Source organism: Megalobrama amblycephala, linkage group LG14 (assembly GCF_018812025.1).
Source record: "Megalobrama amblycephala isolate DHTTF-2021 linkage group LG14, ASM1881202v1, whole genome shotgun sequence".
In the NCBI taxonomy this organism is placed as follows: Eukaryota; Metazoa; Chordata; class Actinopteri; order Cypriniformes; family Xenocyprididae; genus Megalobrama; species Megalobrama amblycephala.
The window spans coordinates 14,727,146-14,748,735 of record NC_063057.1 but is presented as its reverse complement, the minus strand read 5'-3'; the positions used below and the strand labels follow the sequence as shown (position 1 = coordinate 14,748,735).

At 37.7% G+C, this 21,590-nt stretch overlaps 1 protein-coding gene across 4 annotated transcripts; it reads left to right on the top strand.

The window, feature by feature from the left end:
• Window positions 1-246: 246 nt before the first annotated feature.
• On the top strand, window positions 247-21,521 carry tmpoa (thymopoietin a). Of its 4 annotated transcripts, none has more exons than XM_048155935.1 (15): window positions 247-565; window positions 8,628-8,745; window positions 9,415-9,564; window positions 9,647-9,789; window positions 12,635-12,748; window positions 12,959-13,027; window positions 15,696-15,833; window positions 16,177-16,245; window positions 16,333-16,467; window positions 16,585-16,677; window positions 16,792-16,851; window positions 16,937-17,146; window positions 17,508-17,633; window positions 17,880-17,983; window positions 19,851-21,521. In XM_048155935.1, the coding sequence occupies exons 1-15, from the start codon at window positions 329-331 to the stop codon at window positions 20,191-20,193; spliced, it is 2,109 nt and encodes a 702-aa protein (XP_048011892.1). In that variant the 5' UTR covers window positions 247-328; the 3' UTR covers window positions 20,194-21,521. The 4 variants fall into 4 exon arrangements, with proteins under 4 accessions (XP_048011892.1, XP_048011894.1, XP_048011893.1 ...); XM_048155936.1 differs by having other exon boundaries at window positions 248-565; window positions 12,635-12,736; XM_048155937.1 differs by lacking the exons at window positions 16,177-16,245; window positions 16,333-16,467; window positions 16,585-16,677.
• Window positions 21,522-21,590: the final 69 nt, after the last annotated feature.

The following is a 21,590-nucleotide window of genomic DNA, read 5'->3' as shown; positions in this document are numbered from 1 at the left end:
GCATTTCTGTGATGTTCTGTTGCCCATCAGTCCACCAGTAGGTGGATCCTTTCCAGTTTAATTTCTAGTCCAGTCTTAAATTTATTGTTCTTTCTCCTAGTGTGCAATATTTATTTTACATGCACATGATTTTAGTAAATGAATCTCCAGTAAACGAGTGGTTCATCCCGTCTGTTTATTGCTAGTGATTTTAAATAGTCTATCTGCCAATCAGAGCGCTTCTTTCTGCGGAACGCATCCAATAGGGGTCTCTCTCCTAAGATGGTCACTGATCCCATAAAAGAAATCAGTCTCAGCCAGCGATAGTGTCCTGCTCAAGGCAACAGACATGTCGGAATTTCTGGAAGACCCGTCTGTGCTCACTAAAGATAAGCTTAAAAGTGTACTGTTGGCCCATAACGTGGCTTTGCCGAACGGCGACCAGAGGAAGGACGTGTACGTGCAGCTGTACTTGAAGAATCTGACCGCGCAAAACAAAAAGAGCAGCGGCTCTCCAGATGTCTTCTCCAGCGACGAGGAACTCCCTCCAGCCCCCGTGGTCTCCAACAGGAGCCGCTCTGGCAGGGTGGGTTGGCTTATCTTCCTTGGTTTGGGGAAGCTTGCTTTGTTTTGGCTGTTGATATAAAATGCATCAAATTGTGCTGATGCAGTTCGCGGTATTGATTTATGTCGTGTATTTTCTAAAAGCGCGTTTGTTGGAGTAAAGTTGGGAGGTTAATTAAATGAGTAAATAAATGCGCGGTTTGCCCATGCACATGAAAACAAACCGGCATGGCGAACTTTTACTAATGGTGTCCGGTTCGTGACTGAATCGTTATTTTGAGTTGATTTTCTGTGAATCAGTTGAGCCAGAACACAAAATCGGTCTGAACGATTCGTTCGCGAAGTGTAGCACAAATCGTATTGGAAATGTGTTTACGAAAGAATTGTATCACACTCACGAAATAGTGTTGGGCTAAATGATTACATTTTATTAAACATGCAGTAAATACTTTCAGCTGAGGTTTGAGAATGTTTTACTATTGATTAATAAAATCCAAATTATAAGCTGAATCATATAGCTGTTAGAAACCTGACATGGAATGACAATAAACGCCCTTAAAATATAATTGTGTTTTTGTATATATATTATATGTAATTATATATTATGTGTTTATCACTTTATTTGAACAGATAGAACATGTAAATTTGAAACTCGTAATTACGCAGTGCTATAAAAGAATCGTTTTCAGAACCGGATTTTGAAACTAACTGTTCGAAAGAACCGATTCGAACTTCCTATCACTACCCGCTTAAATGCGTCACTATGATTCATTGATGAAGTTTCACTCAAGTGTTTACAAACTATACTGATATCTGTCAAAATAATAAATGTATGACTTGCAGAAATTATAACGTCCGGGAAATCTTGCAGTGCTAAATGTTATCTCAGTTACACATCTGTTTTAGGCGTGTCCATCAGGAAAAGTAGTAAAGATCCCAGCTTGAATGAACACTTCAGTAAAGATTCATAATGTGGAAAATCGCTTCCCATAGTAAATGCACACGGATCTTAGTTTGGATTTCTTTTTGTATCTGAACCTGGTAATGTTGCTGGTTATTGGCATTCTTGAATAATATTGATGAAACAGAAACACCTGGTGTTTCTTAGAGAAGTGGGAGTGTTTCCTCCCCCCACCTCTATATTTGTTACTCGTTTTTAATACCCACAGCCATTTCATAAAACTATAATATGAATAGTGTGCACTTGAATTTTTTTCTTCTATGAGGGTCTGTTTTTGCCATTATTAAGACACTTTCCACAGTAAATACTGAATACTACAAGTTTCAAGATATTTCTGGATATTCAGCCAACTCGATTACCTCAACCCTCCACCCAGACAACTACACAGAGTCCTTTTATGTTATAGCAGAGATGTTTGATGTTAAAGGCACCTCTCTGTACTCCAGTGCCAGTGAATGAGTGCGGCCTGTCATTGTGAAATCTTCCTGTTCAGGCATTTCCCTGTCATTAACCCCCTCTTCATCTTCACAGTCTGACAGCATGTTTTTCTTTAGCAATAAAAAATGCCAGAGTCCATATTTATAAGTTATGAAATACTATTGTAAGTTGATAAACAACTCTCTTAAATCGGGTATTTTCAGTATTTTAGATGCCACAGACTCCCAAACTTTGTGCAAGGGATCCCCATCCTTAAAGGGTTAGTTCCCCCAAAAATGAAAATAATGTCATTAATTACTCCCCCTCGTGTCGTTCCACACCTGTAAGGCCTTCTTTCATCTTCTGAACACAAATTAAGATATTTTTGATGAAATCCGATGGCTCAGTGAGGCCTCTATATACAGCAATGACATTTCCTCTCTCAAGATCCATAAAGGTACTAAAAACATATTTAAAACAGTTCATGCGAGTTCACTGGTTCTACCTTAATATTATAAAGCGACAAGAATACTTTTTGTGCTCCAAAAAAACAAAATAGCGACTTTTCAACAATATAGTGATGGGCCGATTTCAAAACGCTGCTTTACGAATCGAATCAGTGATTCGGAGCGCCAAAGTCACGTGATTTCAGCAGTTTAGACGTTTGATAGAAGATCCGAGTCACTGATTCGATTTGTAAAGCTCCGAAGCAGTGTTTTGAAATCGGCCCATCACTATATTGTTGGAAAGTAGTTATTTTGTTTTTTTTTGGCACACAAAAAGTATTCTCGTCGCTTTATAATATTAATATTGAACCACTGAAGTCGCATGTTTTAAATGTTTTTAGTACCTTTATGGATCTTGAGACTTTATTTATACTGTGAAAAAATATGTGGGAAAATATTTTTTCTTTTACATTGTGATTTAAAAAAAAAAAGTAGTTGGTTTAATCCTATTTTTTATTATTTATTTATTTTATTTTTTTATTCTAGCACTCCTTTGCGGCCCCCTGGGGGTCCTCGGACCACATTTTGAAAATGCCTAACTTAAATGAATGAGCGGGAAGGTATAGGTCCAATAATTGTATTATAGTTTGAGTGCAGCACAAGGCTGTTTTCATAGTGGGTTTGGTCCCTTTATTGAGGAAATACTTTCTTGTGAAGAGGAATTTGTGCTTCGGCTGCCAGATGTGTGTGTGCTTTGCATTCCTCTTTGAAGTGCCTGTCTCTCAGATAGTAATTTTCCCACATGACACACACATCTCTGGTATGTTTTTATTTGTGTCTACTTCATTTACAGCTTTTGTAATTGTATGCCATAAATGTTTGATTTTATGTTCAACCTCTTCAATGCACTGAGTTTTTGGACCAGAGTTGGTCATGCTTTGGTGTTCAAATAAACTGGTTTAGAGACTGTGCTGCGAAAGCCACAATTGGGCAAATTGTGGGTAACCAATAACATCATGCCTCATTATTACAAATTTCCAGAGAGCTGACATTAACATTGAACCATATGTGATGATGATATGCTTTTTGGTCCGGTGTGAACCCACAAGACTTTTTTGCTCAGGTCTCTCATACCCCTTTTCCACCAGAATAGTTTGCGTTCTGGAGCCAGAGCCTATTCTCGGGCAGGTGAACTGGAGCCTGTCGCAAACCGGTCGCATGTTTCCACAGACTTGAGGAACGTACGCTGCTATGAGTTGTTTACCTAAATATAACAGTCTAAAAACACATCCTGGTGTTTGTGCAGGTAGTGCAGCACTTCTGTTTTGACGTTCACAGTACTGGGAGTGATTCTAGCGAATGGGTGCTGAATTTCCCCCCTCATTGAAGTTGCTACCTGATTTCCTAATCTTAAAGGGTTAGTTCACCAAAAATGAAAATTCTGTCATTTATTACTCACCCTCATGCCGTTCCACACCCGTAAGACCTTCATTTATCTTCGGAACACAAATGAAGATATTTAGTTGAAATCCGATGGTTCCGTGAGGCCTCCATAGGGAGCAATGGACACTTCCTCTCTCAAGATCCATAAAGGTACTAAAAACATATTTAAATAGGTTCGTGTGAGTACAGTGGTTCAATATTAATATTATAAAGCGACGAGAATATTTTTGGAGCGCCAAAAAACTAAAATAACGACTTATTTAGTGATGGCCGATTTCAAAACACTGCTTCAGGAAGCATCGGAGCACAGATGAATCAGTGTGTCGAATCTGCTGTTCGGAGTCACGTGATTTCAGCCGTTGGCAGTTTGGCGCTCCAAAAATATTCTCGTCGCTTTATAATATTAATATTGAACCACTGTACTCATATGAACCGATTTAAATATGTTTTTAGTACCTTTATGGATCTTGAGAGAGGAAGTGTCATTGCTCCTATCGGATTTCAACTAAATATCTTAATTTAGTAACAAGCCTGTCTTACGGGTGTGGAACGGCATGAGGGTAAGTAATAAATGACAGAATTTTCATTTTTGGGTGAACTAACCCTTTAACCCCACACCTAATCCTAACCCCTCCCACACCTACTTCTAAACCTACCAATACTAGGGGGGTAATAATCTGGTATAGGGGGTCGAAATTCGGCACAACACCTGTACTCTCATCGGTCCTTTTTGGAGATAAATTGCAACTGAAACCATTGATTCTCTCTCACGCTGGGTCTCTCTCGCACATAGTTTTATACAATTAGATATAAATATATAATATTTATTATATTAATAAATCCATTCCTGGCTCTGTTTTGAGACCAGCAAGTTTTTAGGGGCAGAATTGAACTGATCTTTTCAGCCCATATTTTCTGTAGTGGAAATGCGCGGAACGGTTCTAGAATGGCCCAATCTGGAACCACTTCTGTAGAAATGCTGTGTTCAGACCATGTCGTATTTAGGCCGAGTCCCGAGGTAACTACATGCAACGTTCTATTCGGAGTTGTTCACGTCCTCGGACTAGGAATTACGCATTTCTATAGGTGCGTTCACGCCATGTCGCAATTACTGTAACTATGAGATTCTGGCTCATAAAAAGCATTCACATCCTCTTAGAGCATGTATTTACAGTTTGTAAGCTGGGAGTTTTCTGAAAGCTCCCGTATGGACACTGTACCACCTGACCGCTCTAGATTTGGTAGTGGTGCCATAGAAATGCATAATTCCCAGTTCGAGGACGTGAACCGCTCCGAATATAACATCACGTGTTGTCATCTCAAGATTACGGTAATTACGCAGTGGCGTGAATGTAGCATATGCCAACACTATTAGTGCGTAAATGAATCTGCAGTGGTCAGGTGGTACAGTGGTCATGTGGTACAGGTAGGAGCTCTCAGAATATTCCCATCGTACAAGCTGTAATTACGAACTCTATAGAGGGTATGCACGTGACGTCACTGAGTGGCAAAAGACTGAGTGGCAGCATTGGTTTTCAGCGTGAATGCCGCGGAAAAACCATAGACCGTAAAAGAAATGGACACAGCGACCCCATTGGAACTCAATTGAGACAAGTGAAGCCCATTTTTAGCGATTTTTAGCACTTCCGTTTCTGACGCGCAGACTGAAACTAAGCTTGATGACGTCAGCAACCTGTCTGACAGATGTAAATCTTCTAGTAGCTGTGCGTGCAAACTGCCATCGTTAATCTTGCAGAGACGGCGAGCTTGAGCGGGGAGTTCTTTGGCGTGAGTGAGCAGGAGTAAGTATTCTGACTAATTATTTTGTATAGTATTTTAAAATGTAACGCCAGTACGCCATATTAAGATAATGCATACTATTGCCTGCAAGCTTCTCCTCCTGCCTGTACGGTAATTTCTCTACTGTGCGACAGAGAGTCGAGTGGTTATGACGCAATCGTTAGCCTATTTTTACAAAAACTGTTTCTACGGGGCCATAATGTAACATAGAAGGTAATGGAGCCCTTTATACATTGTCGTGTATCTTTAGAAATAAATAATGGACAAATGGAGTCTTTAAACGCCTCAGATGTAAAGTTATTCGCTGTCAAAGTGATGCCAAAATGAATGGGAGTCAATGGGATGCTAACGCAAGTGAAGTTCTGCTACAAGATGGCGGCACGCGGCCGACTTCAACTTCCGGTCGACTTCCTTGGGCACTGGGAAAAACACACAAAACACATCCAAAACGGGAAAGAGCTTTGCGACTGACTGTACAAATAGCTTTGACACAAAACCTGAGGTATATATTTAAAAACTGCAGAAAGCAACAGAAAAAAAAGCAAATTGATCACTGCAATTCACAGAAACAGCTCGACTCCAGGTAAAGAAACATGTTTTGCAGTTATCATTTTGTCAAATTGTTGGATTTTGAGGTAAAATCATACCGTATATATTGTATTGTTATATATTATGTTGACAACTCATCAATTAAATACTTTCCATCTTATATTCTGCATAATTGGGTGTTTTTAAATAAACAACACTGACAAAAACTATACTATAAAACTATAACGTATATGTTTTAGGGCTGGGCAATATGACGATATAACATTGATATAAGTGATTACGTGGATTTAAACCTACCTATATTGTAGTTATATAAAATATTTACAGGCAGATTTGCTTTATGTATTTCCCCGCCGTCGAAATCGGGCACAAATGTCAGGAAACACGACTCCTGGCTGCATGTCAACATCCATGGATTAGGTTTATTTGACAAGTTGTAAGGAACACATTCAATTCCAACCTTTAGTGTAATTCGTTAGTTTTACTCGCGTTTTCGCAGTTTCCCCTGTTAAATCCAGTCATGCAGCAGGTTCTTTTGCCACTCAATCCAGCTGAGGGAGCGCGTTTTCGGCGGGAAAGTGACGTCGATACATACCCTCTATATAAAGACGCGAACGCTTTTTCCAAGCTGGAATTTCGTAATTACGGGAATTCTAACATGGCGCGAGACACTTTCCAGATTGAATAACCAGCTCTGCAACAGCCCATAAAACTTCTCAAACCATAAATGTCAAAAAAGGAAAAACTCAATCTGGCAAAAATGTTGTGAAATAAAAAATCACTTCTATTATTATCAACAAATCTCGTTATGCTGTAAACTCCACCCACATTATCTTCTGCTTCCAATCATACTAATAATTTGGATAGTGTGATAGTGATGACCAAGAATGATGCTTGAATGGCAATATGTAAGATTTGTTCAGCTGAAATATCTGGAGGCGGATCGTTGCCTTAGAACTTCAGTATGACTGGTTTAATTTATCACCTGAGAACACAACAAGCTGAACAGCATACCAAGTTCAGTTACCAAGTTTAATTATCCAAAAAAAAAAAATTCAGTTTCAGTTTTTTGGCTAAATGAAAATATTAAAGTTTTGGTCCCAAAAAATCTCATTTTTAGGTGTTGAAATAGTCATAATTTAGTTCTTCAGTCAGTAAGAACAAGCAACATTTCAGTGAAAAAGGGACCAAATGAGTTTTGTCTGTGTCAAACCAATGTTGTTCACAGGCACATGCTGAGTCTGACGCTGTAAAAACTTTATAAGTGTGAGGGGTGTTGTCTGTGGACCGAGGAAAGGTTTTTTTTCTCTCCATTCTGCTGGAATGCTGTGATTTATGAAACAGTTTTTTGAGTCGGCAGCGTTCCAGATCAGCCCTAGTGAAGGCCCCTCACTGAAGCTCATACGCCTTCACAATCTCCTCCTGCCCCTCGTTATACATTCTCTCCTTCTCCATTTCACTGTTTTCGCCATTTATTCTCAGTCACATGGTTGCATTTGTGGAGAAGGGCTCAACTCCAGGGAATGTGGCTGGATTTGCATTGTTCATGCTTTGTCCCATTCAGTCTGAAAGTTTGCGTTTATGCCTCCAGTCCCTGATGGCACTATCACATAAGCATTATTGAATGTGTTTTGGTTTTTTCACTTTTCATTTCATTGCCTAATTTAATCTTATTGGTTTATCAAAATTAACATTTGTTCTGCAGTTGCATGCTAGGCACATGTTGTCTTCACACAGCTTGTTTTTAAAGCCTCTGAGCGGTTTCTGATGTATTAATAGTGTATATAGTGTGGTATTATGTGCTGCGAGGATTTAAAGAATGTACTCACACTTCTTTTAAACTAGTTTGAGTTTCAGAGCAGTAGGGCTGTGACGGTGATGAATTTTCTTTTTTTTTTTTTTTTTTTTTTTTTTTTCCACTCCCGCAGTTCATCTATGTATCTGATTTAAAGAGTTACCAAAATAAACATTGTGTGGTTTCTTGCCATCACGCCATTCAATCATTTCTGGGAAAATGAGCAGCCCTCTCTCTTGTCTTTAATGTTTTTGTATTTCTACTGATATTCCAAACCAACTGACAATGACAGTAAAAGTTCAAGAAGAGCAATCTTGACTTCTGCAAGAGCAAGGCATTCATATTTGATGTTTTGCATTGCCCGGGAAATTGAAACAGAATTACCGTTGTGTGAAAGAATGCGCTACACAAATAAACTTGAGTTTAGGAGGAGAGATGAAGACAAAGATATTTCTGAAGCCTGAGAACACAGTGTGACCAAGTAAAATTCGCTAATAAACCATTATATAGCCATATAGTTCAAGTTCAAATACCTTATGGTATTATCATTTTAACATTTTGTACTACAGCTCTGCAATGTGCATTCATTAAAAAATGTGACTTAAACTGAAAATGATAAACCGCATGAGTGATGATCACTATTGTAACAATAATGTGACTGTTTTTTTCACAGAAAGCCACCAGAAAAACTGACAAAGTTCGTCCGGAGGATGTTGACGTCACTGAATTGAGCAACGAGGGTTTGAAAGACCTGTTGCTGAAGTATGGCCTGAATGCTGGACCCATTGTTGGTGAGCCGGTTTTGAGATTCAAACTCAATAATACAGTGTGAAGAGTAAATATTTGCAGATATTGTACATTTCCTTAGATCATACAGTGATCTCAAAAAAAATTTGGACACTTAAGCCATACTTCATTGTATTGGAAAACAAAACATCAAACCAAATGCCATTTATGTTAAAGCCTTAAAACACAACAAATACAAATAGAACACAAAATGACATTTGTACATTTTTAACTGGTAAAACAATACATATATGGCTCAAAATTAACACTTTCTGGCTGTCAAATGTTTGTAGAAAACAGTTAATGTGTTTTCATGTTACATGCAAAAGGATGTGAAATATGTCTCATGAAATATAAAAAGTGGTATACACAAAAATCTTGTCACTAAACCAGCAACTAAAAAAAGGTTTATGTTTCTGGAATAATCCAGATTGTCTCGTGGTGTTGCGCAAGGCTATCAGTAAATCAGCAGTTTCACCAGGCCATGCAGCTTTGCATGTTTTGCAACCCTGAATAATGTCCTTAAATGGATGTTGGAAAGTTGCATACTTTCTCACTGCTTTCTACAAATAGGAGATTCAGCCTCTAAATAAAACATATTTCAGCCATGACGTTTGTCATGCTCTGAAGTACTTTACTGCTTTGACAAACGCAAAACAATGTCTTCACATCAGCGTCCACTCGGAAGGTCTACGAGAAGAGGCTTCAGAAGCTGCTGGATCAGGGTCCTCCTGAGGCTGTGGCCCCTCCTTCAGAAACATCACAGACAGACGGCAGCCAGAACGGCAACACAGACTCGGACCATTACAGCGACAAGGAAGAAGGTAACAGATAAACAGATCCCTTTATTTAACCATGTGATTATAGAAATGAATACGCCAAAATGCTCTCTTGCCTGTTCGTCAGAAACCGTAGCTCCAGCCCCTGTGTTTGTGCCCGAACCCGAACCGGAAGTCGAGCCTGAACCCCTCCCAGTTGTGGAGAGACCAGTCAGGAGCCGAGGGAAAACGCCAGTGACCAGCAGAACACGCAGTGGCCAGCACAACAAGGTGAGGATGAAATCTGCGCATTGTTTGCTCATGCTTTCACCGACTTTTGCTTTCGATCTGATGTAAATGCCAAAATACATCTCAGTTAAATCAAAATATATAATCTGTTTAACTGCGAGAAAGAAAATGGGATGTTGTGCGCTTAGTGGTTGATTTATGTCAATATGTAGAGAGCGAGGTGGCAGATATACGCTACCATTCAAAAGTTTGGGGTCAGTCAGATATTATAAAGATGTACTTAATTCAGAACGGAAGTATTAAATTGACCAAAAGTAATCAGATGTTTATCATGTTACAAAATATTTTAATTTCAAATAAATTCTGTTGTTTCTGTTCTTTCTATTTAAGGAATCCTAAAAGATGTGTCAAGGTTTCCATAAAAATATTTAGCAGCATAACATTTTCAACATTGATTTAAGTCGGCAACTTAAAATGATTTCTGAAGGATCATGTGACATTGAAGACTGGAGTAATGATGATTAAAATTCAACTTTACCATCATAGGAATAAATTGCATTTTAAATATATCAAAATAGAAAATGGTTGTTTTAAATTAATATTTCACAATAGTACTGTTTTTACTCAGGGTTTTTGTGGGTCTTAAAAAGGTTTTAAAATATCTTAATTCACCCTCAAACAAAATAAGGCCTTCAAGTTTTAAATCAGAGCACAGACTTACATTCATGAAGTCATGGCATTAAGTGTTACATGCACTGCAAAAAAAATTATCTTCTTTGATATTTCTGTCCTGTTTTCCAATACAAATATCTAAATATATTTTAATCAAGATACATTTACTTGAGATGCAAAACAAAGTCTTGAAAAATTGTACTAAATGGAGTTTATTCTTAAAACACAAACAAATTATATGTACGCCCCCAATATTTGCATATGCCAGCCAACATGTTCCCAACATTATGAAAGGCATTAGACAAGGGCAGCCAGTAACGTCTGGATGTGCACAGCTGAATCATCAGACTAGGTAAGCAAGCAAGAACAATAGCAAAAAATGGCAGATGGAGCAATAATAACTGACATGATTCATGATAACATGATATTTTTAGTGATATTTGTAAATTGTCTTTTTAAATGTTTCGTTAGCATGTTGCTAATGTACTGTTAAATGTGGTTAAAGTTACCATCGTTTCTTACTGTATTCACGGAGACAAGAGAGCCGTCGCTATTTTCATTATTAAACACTTGCAGTCTGTATAATTCATAAACACAACTTCATTCTTTATAAATCTCTCCAACAGTGTAGCATTGGCCTGTTAGCCATGGAGCACAGCCTCAAACTCATTCAGAATCAATGTAAACATCAAAATAAACACTGTACTTACGCGATTAGACATGCTGCATGACGAACACTTTGTAAAGATCAATTTTGAGGGTTATATTAGCTGTGTGACCTTTTTTTTTTTATGTTGTTTAAGGCAAGCGCAAACTCTTGGGGCGGGGAGCACGAGATTTAAAGGGCCACACACCCTGAATCGGCTCATTTCTAATTATGCCCCAAAATAGGCAGTTAAAAAAATGAATTAAAAAAAAATCTATGGGGTATTTTGAGCTGAGACTTCACAGACACATTCAGGGGACACCTTAGACTTATATTACATCTTTTAAAAAAAAGTTCTAGGGCACCTTTAAGACCTTTTTAAGACTAAGTTAAGTTTACCTTCATAAAACCTGCAGAAACCCTGTTACTGTATTTCTGATCAAATAAATGCAGCCTTGGTGAGCAAAAGAGGCTTCTTTTCAGAAACGTTAAGAATTCTTACTCTCCTTTTCATAATCTGAACAATACCTGATATATAAAATGTCTCATTCATCCTTTTAATTGTTTCTATTTCACTCAGAAGTAAAATGGGTTATGAATGTCATTTCACACACAGTGACTTTAATGACAGGAATTGGATGCACAATGTTTCTGAATACTTCACACAGTATTTGCTCAATTTACTTAAATATTTGAAAGAAAATTAGTTTATTATCCATTAATAAGTCTGGTGGTTGGTTTTTGAAATTGACACAGACAAACTACCACTTCAGATAAGCAAATACAGTTAATCTAAGGCTGATAATCTCAAAATGGTCTAATATCAGCTGATCAATAATATTGTGGATATTATTATTATATTCACAGTAATATTGTGAATATTTTGGCTTCAAAATATTCTTGGATGGGCAAGTTTCACAACCACATTGTAAATGAAGCAAAAGACTGAAGATATGAGGGTTCACATGATTTCAATTAGAGCTAGCACCCACACTGTCTTGTATCCTTTTGCTTTTTTTTTTTTTTTTTTTTTTTTTTTTTTTTTACTTTAGCTGGACTTGGCCCAGACTTTAATCCTCTTTTATCTTCTTATTTCCTCCCTTCCTCCAGACACACTTGGCTTCTCATTCCTGTGTAATTTTCCTATGTGATTCCTGTCTTGCATCTCTGTGTAAACTCGAACCTTTTTGTTTAGGACACTTGTAAACAGCTAGCCAGGAGGATACTCTCTTCAAAGACTTCTTTAAACCATTTAAAGTTCTTTGTTCACATAAAAGCTGTTCAACTATTTATGCAGTACAAGCAGGGCATGCTGTCGCCCATTAGTGTAAAGAATCAGTTATTTTGTCTCTAATACAAACAGTTTTTTTCCCATGTGACGTTCCCACCTGCATATTTTCCCACCATTATCTGTTAAGGGTTCAGCAGCACCACCTGCTGTAGAAGAAATCTGACCTACTTCAGGTGGTCACATGACTTGCTCCACATTTAAATGTTGTCATATCTACTGTGGAGATAGGCCATTTGCTTCTCTATGGAAAGTTCTAGATCTTTTACTGTGATGTGTAGGAGGATGAGGAGGAGGAAGATTGGCCAGTTTTGAATGTTAAGAGAAAGCTGAAGAGATCTTCTCACAGGCTGGATCAGATGGTTCCCGCCAGCGACGACACCGTAACTCAATCTGTGGTTATGTTGTTAATGTACATCACCTGGTTTTGGGGTGTGGTAATGAAGTCAAAAAACATTTTGGATCTGCACAAGGCGTGTTTTGGTTTGCACATGGGTGTACAGTGGTTGGTTGAGCTCATATTTGTTTCACAAATAAGCCTAGGCCGTAACACACTTTGTTACTCAATTGTAAGCAAGGTTTGTGTGAATGTCTGGTGTTTGCAGGAGAACTCTGAGCTCTCATCTGCAGAGTACTTTCCTGTTTCCCAAGACAGGAGGAGAACAGGATATGTGGTAGGTGGCCTTGACACTAACGTAGAGCTAATGGTCTAAATCAGGGATGGGCAACTTCGGTTCTGTAGGGCCACTGTCCTGTGTAGTTCCTACCCTAATCAAACACACTTAAACAAGCTAATGAATAGGTGTGTTCGACTTGAAGTGGCTTGAGAATGGCCCTGTTTACACCTACTGTTAAGATGCTTTTTGGTCAATCGGATCTGGTGTTTTAGCCTCTTGTCCACTGTTGACCACAGGGTCTATGGGCTGGCTTTCGTCTAATGGACAAAATAAGTTTGCAGTATTTACATATGAACGGCTGGAGATGGCGGAAAAACATACGAAGAGCATCAGTCTTCGTTTCTGCTCTGACAGCTGCGCGAACACGGTGAATGCGTGTTAGAAATGAGGAATGGTGAGAGAACATTGTGCTTGGTTTTTCATCTTCAAACCTAACTTGGGTCTTCAGCCAACAAAGTTTAAATCCCATCTGGCTAGCGCACTTCCCATAATGTTTACTCAAGTCAGCAGGTGTAGAGTAGGTGGTCTTTTGTGGCTGTTCGAACACATTTGACCACATGAGCGTTTTTGACTACCTCTGGAAGTGGTCAAAAGTGGAAAAGCGCAAAACGTTTTACACCTGTATTTAGCATCGTCCTCTTCAATACAGTTGACCAAAAGTCAACTCATCTTAAAGGTGCCCTCGAATGAGAAATTGAATTTATCTTGGCATAGTTAAATAACAAGAGTTCAGTACATGGAAATGACATACAGTGAGTCTCAAACTCCATTGTTTCCTCCTTCTTATATAAATCTCATTTGTTTAAAAGACCTCCGAAGAACAGGCGAATCTCAACATAACACAGACTGTTACGTAACAGTCGGGGTGTACACCCCCAATATTTGCATATGCCAGCTCATGTTCCCAATATTATGAAAGGCATTAGACAAGGGCAGCCAGTATTAACGTCTGGATCTGCACAGTCGAATCATCAGACTAGGTAAGCAAGCAAGAACAATAGCAAAAAATGGCAGATGGAGCAATAATAACTGACATGATATCATGATATTTTTAGTGACATTTGTAAACTCTTTCTAAATGTTTCGTTAACATGTTGCTAATGTACTGTTAAATGTGGTTAAAGTTACCATTGTTTCTTACTGTATTCACAGAGACGAGCCGTCGCTATTTTCATTTTTAAACACTTGCAGTCTGTATAATTCATAAACACAACTTCATTCTTTATAAATCTCTCCAACAGTGTAGCATTAGCCGTTAGCCACGGAGCACAGCCTCAAATTCATACAGAATCAGAAGTAAACAATATAACAGTATACAATACTCACATAATCCGACGCATGCATGACGAACACTTTGTAAAGATCCATTTGAGGGTTATATTAGCTGTGTGAACTTTGTTTAGGCACCGTTTAAGGCAAGCGCAAGCTCCGTGGGCGGAGAGCACGGGAATTAAAGGGGCCGCACAGCATAAATCAGCTCATATTTAATGATGCCCCAAAATAGGCAGTTAAAAAAATTAATTAAAAAAAATCTATGGGGTATTTTGAGCTAAAACTTCACAGACACATTCAGGGGACACCTTAGACTTATATTACATCTTGTAAAAAAACGTTCGATGGCACCTTTAATACTAGCTGTAAACAGGGCCAGTGATTAGAAAGCAGACGGCTCTATATGCCTTCAAAACGCTCTTCCGGTACTTTGATGACATACACTGATCGGTCCGCTTCAAGTCGAACACACCTAATGTCTTCAGGGATTACTAGAAAGCTACAGCCAGGTGATTAAAAACATATAACGCCAAGGCATTTGAGGATTAGGAAAATATAAAAGGCCTTTATTCACTCATGGCTTCAAGATTAAAAACGCGTACATACATCCGCACACCAACATGTTGCGGCTAATAATTCTTCATCAGGGTGTGGAAAACAGACATGCTCAGATGGTGCGTTCAAGTCATGTCGGAAAGATCGTATTTACGAGCAGAACCGACATGAATGCCACCACAATGTCGTAAATACCAGTGGGAAGCTCGTAATTTTCTTTAAGCTCCAATCTGTACGAGTTGGGGGCGTGTCAGTCAGAAACATAGCGAAATACCACAATACTTGCAGGTACTTAGCAGTGACATTGTCAGGCTTTTCTATTTACAACGAAGTAAGCTGATTCCCAGCAAAAATACGATAGCATCACAATATAAAAATGTAATATGTAACAATACATTTTACAATGGCTTCATAAATTAATTAAAAACATAAAAAAGCAACATACAACTAATGCACATTCTTTGCTCTACATTTTCTAGAAGCAGAAGTGTTGTTATTTTGTGTAATTAATTTAGAGAAGGCACACCGCCATCTTACTCCGACGAAAGTGACTTGAACGCACCTACCGTCGTACACACGACTTCCCACCTCGTACATACGAACTTCCCAGGAGGACTTGAACGCACCAAGAGTCCTCTTATAAGACCATAAATTAGTCATATGATATGGTCACCTGATTAGTCATTAACAACACAACAATGTATATATTCAAAATCTACAGACAGGTGCATTTTATCAAGGTTGGAGCTAAACTCTGCAGGACAGGACCGAAATTGCCCGTCCCTGGTCTATATGATTAGCCTGACCTCAAAAACCCGCTTCTATCCTCCTATTAAAGGCAGCAAGAAAAGAGCCCAGACCTTTGCTTACAGACAGGACATCAAAGCTCTCGTCTAAGACTGAATATCTGAAGCGACGCAGTGCACCAGTCCACTCATTTCGACCTGATTTGAACGAGGCTCCCGCCACTGATAAGGTGTCTCTCCTTAAAACCCTCTTTGGAGAATTCTGTTTGAAATGGAAAAAAATATTGACGTTCTCTCTAAAATTATTAATACTTCTAAATGGTTGCATTATCAGGGTCATTCTCGTCATGCAGTGTCTTTCAAACTTTAACGTTAACGTTTGCATTAAGGAAGTATTTCTATTAATCTGTTTTCTCTTTTAAGTCTTTATTTAAAAATTTAATTAATCCAATATATTAGGCAAAACATGATGGGGACATAGAAATGTACCACACAGTAAGAATAACCCATTGGCCATTTTTGGTATGAAAGTTTCTGCTTCATCCGTTTGTTTGGAAATCATATGTCTCGTAGGATTTCTTTGAGCACACAGTAGTGAAGGAGGTGTCTGTTCCTCTGGTGAGGATAAAAGCACATCCTTTGGTAGGTCCAGAAGAAACCTCACACATGAACATGAGGATGCAAGTCAAATTGTAGTGCCACAGTGTTTCTTATGGTGTCCTGTTAAAGGCAGTGCCAAAGGAACCCAAACCCTCAAAGCGCTCCTCCATGTCTGCGGCTGACTGGTCAGAAACACTAAAACATCACAACTCTTCTTACCAGTCCACCATATCCAGTTTACATGGTGCCGGTCCTGTTGACAAGGTGCTAAAGCTCTCTTTCATAAATCTCTTTAACTTGACTATGACAGCAGCATGTTTAGTAGCATTAATAGAGCTTGTTATTTGGATCATTCATATGTCTTTTGTGGTTTCTCTGTAGTTTGATGAGAATGCCGCTGACATCATTTCCCCTCCGATTAGACCGTCCAATCGAGAGCCGCTAGTTTCCCTTGTTAACACTGCTTGCATTGAGGTGATCATATGCACACTTTCATTTTTAGTTCATGCTTTCAGCTTTACTTCATGGTCCATCTAATCAGTCTACGCATATTTATGCAACATCAAGTGTCTTAATTTAAATGTTCAGGTTGATGGCCAGGGTATGCAGGACATCCTGAGCTGTAGATCTGCGAGCCGTACTCCTGTGGTAGGTCTCGCAGCTATGCAAGGATGGTTCATAACTGTATTAAACATTAATTTTAGTAGCTCATGAGTTTGTTTCTTCTCTGAAGGCTCAGGAAGTCAAATCTGTCTCTGTATCAAAGTTCTCAAAGCCTCATTTGTGTCAGAACAAACCTTCCAAACCCTTGATAGACATAAGGTCCCATCTTTCACCTTCCTGCGATGGCCAAAGCGATGTTTTCCCATCACACTCAGTTTCTTATAGGGACTCCCGTGTGGCTCCAGAGGACTCTCTTCCCGTCTCGTATGACCTTTCCCAGGTTTGCTGTTGATAGTTTTTGATTTGTGGACATTTGGTTTTTACATGGACCACTCTTAAAAATAAAGGTTCTTTATTGACAATGGAACCTTTCCATTGGACAGAAGGTTCTTTTATAGTAGAAAAGGGTTCTTTAGATGTTCTTCACACTAAAAAAATGATTCTTTTAAGAACTGTTGACTGAAAGATTCTTTAAGGAACCCAAAATGGTTCTTGTATGGCATTGCTGCAAAACGCCCATTGTGGAACCTTTATTTTTTTTAAGAGTGTATTAAGTTTTATTTACAATGGTACATGAGTTTCTAGTTATCAGGGTCATCAATAAAGCTTAAAAGCCTTAAATTACATTGTTGGTTTATCAGGGGAGCTGTGGCTCACCAGAAACCCAGCCCAAGACAAGACAGTCCAAAATCACTCCTTTCCTCTCCCAAATCACTTCTGTCCAAGGACTTGATGGCAGCCAGACGGAGACACCAAAGAAGGAGACGGTAATTTCATGAGCTGTATGGTGTGTCTCCACTGGTGTATAATGTTGAGGAAACTTGGTGGGATTCACGCACTTGTTTACCTCGGGTCATACAAGGTTGTGGTGTTATATGATGTTTTTCTTTCTTTTTGTTTTTAAAATGACAGCTGAAAACTTTGATCTTCAGAATTGAAGATCTTGCAAGGCTTTATTGTGTTCTTTCCGGCCTCAGTGTTCACATCATTGTGGTTCTTGTCTTTGTGCGCAGGTGGAAAAGGTGTCGGCCATTGATCAGACCCCAAGGACGGTAGAGAGAGATGTGCTAAAAGAGATCTTTCCCAATGAAAACCTCAGCACTCCCACTGGAATCAGGTATGGCGGGGAAGATGTTTCAAGCATTCACACTGAACAAACACCAGGGGCCAGACTCACAAAACATTAAGAAAAAATTCTTCTTGCTTTCTAACTTAAAGGGATAATTCTGTCATTTGCTCCCCCTCAAGTTGTTCCAAAGATCTGCTTGGTTACAAACATTCTAAAATAACTATTTTAACTTGACACGGCACATTAAAAATACGACACTGAGTGATTAACTCCCATCAAGCCAGTCTTGTCGAAAATAGTCTGCGCTCTTATTTTGATAACTATGGTACAAAAAAAAAAGATGAGCTTTGAGGTGTTTGTCATTCAAGGAGTCTTCAGCAATACTCGCCTTTCAATCAGATAACACCAAAGGAAACATTTCTTACGAAACCATTTGAGAATTCTCAAGAATTTTTCAAGAATTGCACTTAGACTTTCATGAAAAAGTGTGTGTGACCCTTGTTGTTGACATACAGTGCAGTCCAAAAGTTTGGAACCACTAAGATTTTTAATGTTTTTAAAAGAAGTTTCGTCTGCTCACCAAGGCTACATTTATTTAATTAAAAATACAGTAAAACAGTAATATTGTGAAATATTATTACAATTTAAAATAACTGTGTACTATTTAAATATATTTGACAAAGTAATTTATTCCTGTGATGCAAAGCTGAATTTTCAGCATCGTTACTCCAGTCTTCAGTGTCACATGATCCTTCAGAAATCATTCTAATATGCTGATTTGCTGCTCAATAAACATTTATGATTATTTTCAATGTTGAAAACAGTTGTGTAGTTTTTTTTTTTTTTCAGGATTCCTTGATGAATAGAAAGTTCAAAAGAACAGCATTTATCAGAAATACAAAGCTTCTGTAGCATTATACACTACCGTTCAAAAGTTTGGGGTCAGTAAGAATTTTTATTTTTATTTTTTTGAAAAGAAATTAAAGAAATGAATACTTTTATTCAGCAAGGATGCATTAAATCAATCAAAAGTGGCAGTAAAGACATTTATAATGTTACAAAAGATTAGATTTCAGATAAACACTGTTCTTTTGAACTTTCTATTCATCAAATAATCCTGAAAAAAAAATATTGTACACAAATATTTTGTACAATTGTACACATTAAATGTTTCTTGAGCAGCAGATCAGCATATTAGAATGATTTCTGAAGGATCATGTGACACTGAAGACTGGAGTAATGATGCTGAAAATTCAGCTTTGCATCACAGGAATAAATTACTTTGTCAAATATATTCAAATAGAAAACAGTTATTTTAAATTGTAATAATATTTCACAATATTACTGTTTTTACTGTATTTTTAATTAAATGTAGCCTTGGTGAGCAGACGAAACTTCTTTTAAAAACATAAAAAATCTTAGTGGTTCCAAACTTTTGGACTGTACTGTATGTTTTTAAAAATGTAGTTTAAAATACAAGTTCTTAGAAATGTACTCTTAATATTCATGTTGGTTTAATTTGGAAAACAATTTTTTTAAGCAGTTTAAAAAAAAATATGCCAAACTACTTAGGGTTTTCTTTTCAGATAGTTTTATCACTCTGAGTGATTGTATGCATTGCATTAATTCTTTTTTTTTCAATTAATATTTTTTTTTAAATGAATAATCTTGTAAATTAATGAATCTAAACAAAAATGAAAATCTGAAAATTGTCTACACACAAACAATATAGTGGAAGATTCTGTGCTGCAAAAAATATAAATATAATTTTAAAGTATTAAAAGTATTTTTGCATTTTGTCTTCTATTTTAGTATTATTGCCTTGTTTTTGTTTTTAGTAAAATGTGTAAACCTTTTTTAAAACAAGAAATATTATCTATCTTGAATTAAGTATATTTTTCAAACGCGTTTTTAGTGCCACCTGTCGCCGACCAATCAAAGGAGCAGCCGGCCGGCCCCTGGGTGAGACATGGCTGGACGAATCCCGTCTCCGTTATACAGAGTTCAGAGAAAGCAGCTCGTCTTCCTACAAAGAGACCCGATCTGTTCCACGTGTGGCCGCCGTCCCTCTAGCCGCTTCCAAGCCTGCGGCGCCCCCTGCTGTGAAGACCAGAGCGCGGCGCAGCCTGCCGGTGTGGGTGCAGCTTCTGCTGCTGAGTGCGGTCGCTGGATTCCTGTTCTTTGTCTACCAGGCCATGGAGACTAATGAGGTCGGACTCTTCAAGCAGAGCGGGGCAGATGATAGCACTAGCAAATGAACGTCATGCAGTTTACCCAAGTCTTTGCCCTCTTTATCATACTCAGACTCAGCCAGTGCTTCTCTCTGTTGATTCAGCAGCCGTGGACTTTTACCTGAGATCTTTATATATTCATACAAAGACTGAAACTCACAGATTTTGCATTGTTTTCTCTGCTATATATATCCTCTTTGAGATGAACTGGTTTAGAGGAATGAAACCCGGTTTTAATTTTAAAAATCACTTTTCTTGCCTTTTGTATGTTTGTCTCGTTTTGTGTTTTCTTTCTAATTTTACAGATTAATAGTGGTGCTGTCCATAAATGGAAGTCTAATTGAGTCGAAGTGCTGAAGGATTTGGCTAAAAACACTTTTGTTTGCAAACTACATTTAGTGTCTACTTGTGACAATATTTTTGCATTTATTTTCACATGTAGCTCTTTAAAGGTGCCGTATCCATCTTATCGTTGATGTAGTATTTATGTACCTGTTGTTGAAATACAAATATTTTCAATAAACTGTTTTGCAATGTATTGTGGAAGATAACGCTATTTTACTATTTTTATTATAATTTTAATCATTTCATGTTTGTTATTTCAGTATCTTGGAATCACAAGTTGTTTTATAAAGCATAACATTTCAGCAATTAACTTGAACAGCGTAATACCACCAACTGAAAGAGATGTTCTGTCAAAGCTTGTATTTGTTTGCTAAAATTTGAAATGTATACACTATAAATTGTCACTATTAAAATTTAAATGACTTTTTTTTTTTTTTTTTTTTTAAATATGACTTTGAAACAGAATTTGGGTTAAAGGGATAGTTCACCCAAAAATGAAAATTGTCGTCATTTACTCACCCTCAAGTTGTTTCAAACCTGTATAAATTTCTTTGTTCTGCTGAACACAAAGGTAGATATTTTGAAGAATGTTGGTAACAAAACAGTTTTTTTGTTTTTTGTTTTGTTTTTTGTTTTTTCCAATGATGAAATGATGTCCCACAACTGTGCTTACAAACATTCTTTAAAATATCTTTGTGTTCAGCAGAACAAAGAAGTTTATACAGATTTGGAACAACTTGAGGGGGAGGAAATGATGACAGAATTTTCATTTTTGGTTGAACCGTCCCTTTAATAAACATAAGATCCTGATACTTGATATATTACATTGGTAGAACTGGACAAGGAGTAAAATGCCCATCATTATGCTGTTTTCTCTGCTTTTACCATTTACCATTTAATATTTCTGAATCTGTATTTATTTTACGTTATAAGGTGCTGAGAGGATTCAGGTACTTTTTATGTATATGACAGGATATGGTTTAATAAAGCATTTTGCCTTGTATCATCTACATTTCAGTTGGCTGGTTTATTAATTAATTAATTTTTTTTAAGTGTGTCTATATGTTTGACCTAAAATA

Coding starts and splice junctions, on each gene's coding strand:
- tmpoa (XM_048155935.1), top strand. CDS start 329: ATGTCGGAATTTCTGGAAGACCCGTCTGTGCTCACTAAAGATAAGCTT. Junction 15,834..16,176: donor AGGCTCCCGCCACTGATAAG/GTGTCTCTCCTT, acceptor TATGTCTCGTAG/GATTTCTTTGAGCACACAGT. Junction 16,678..16,791: donor TTAACACTGCTTGCATTGAG/GTGATCATATGC, acceptor TTAAATGTTCAG/GTTGATGGCCAGGGTATGCA.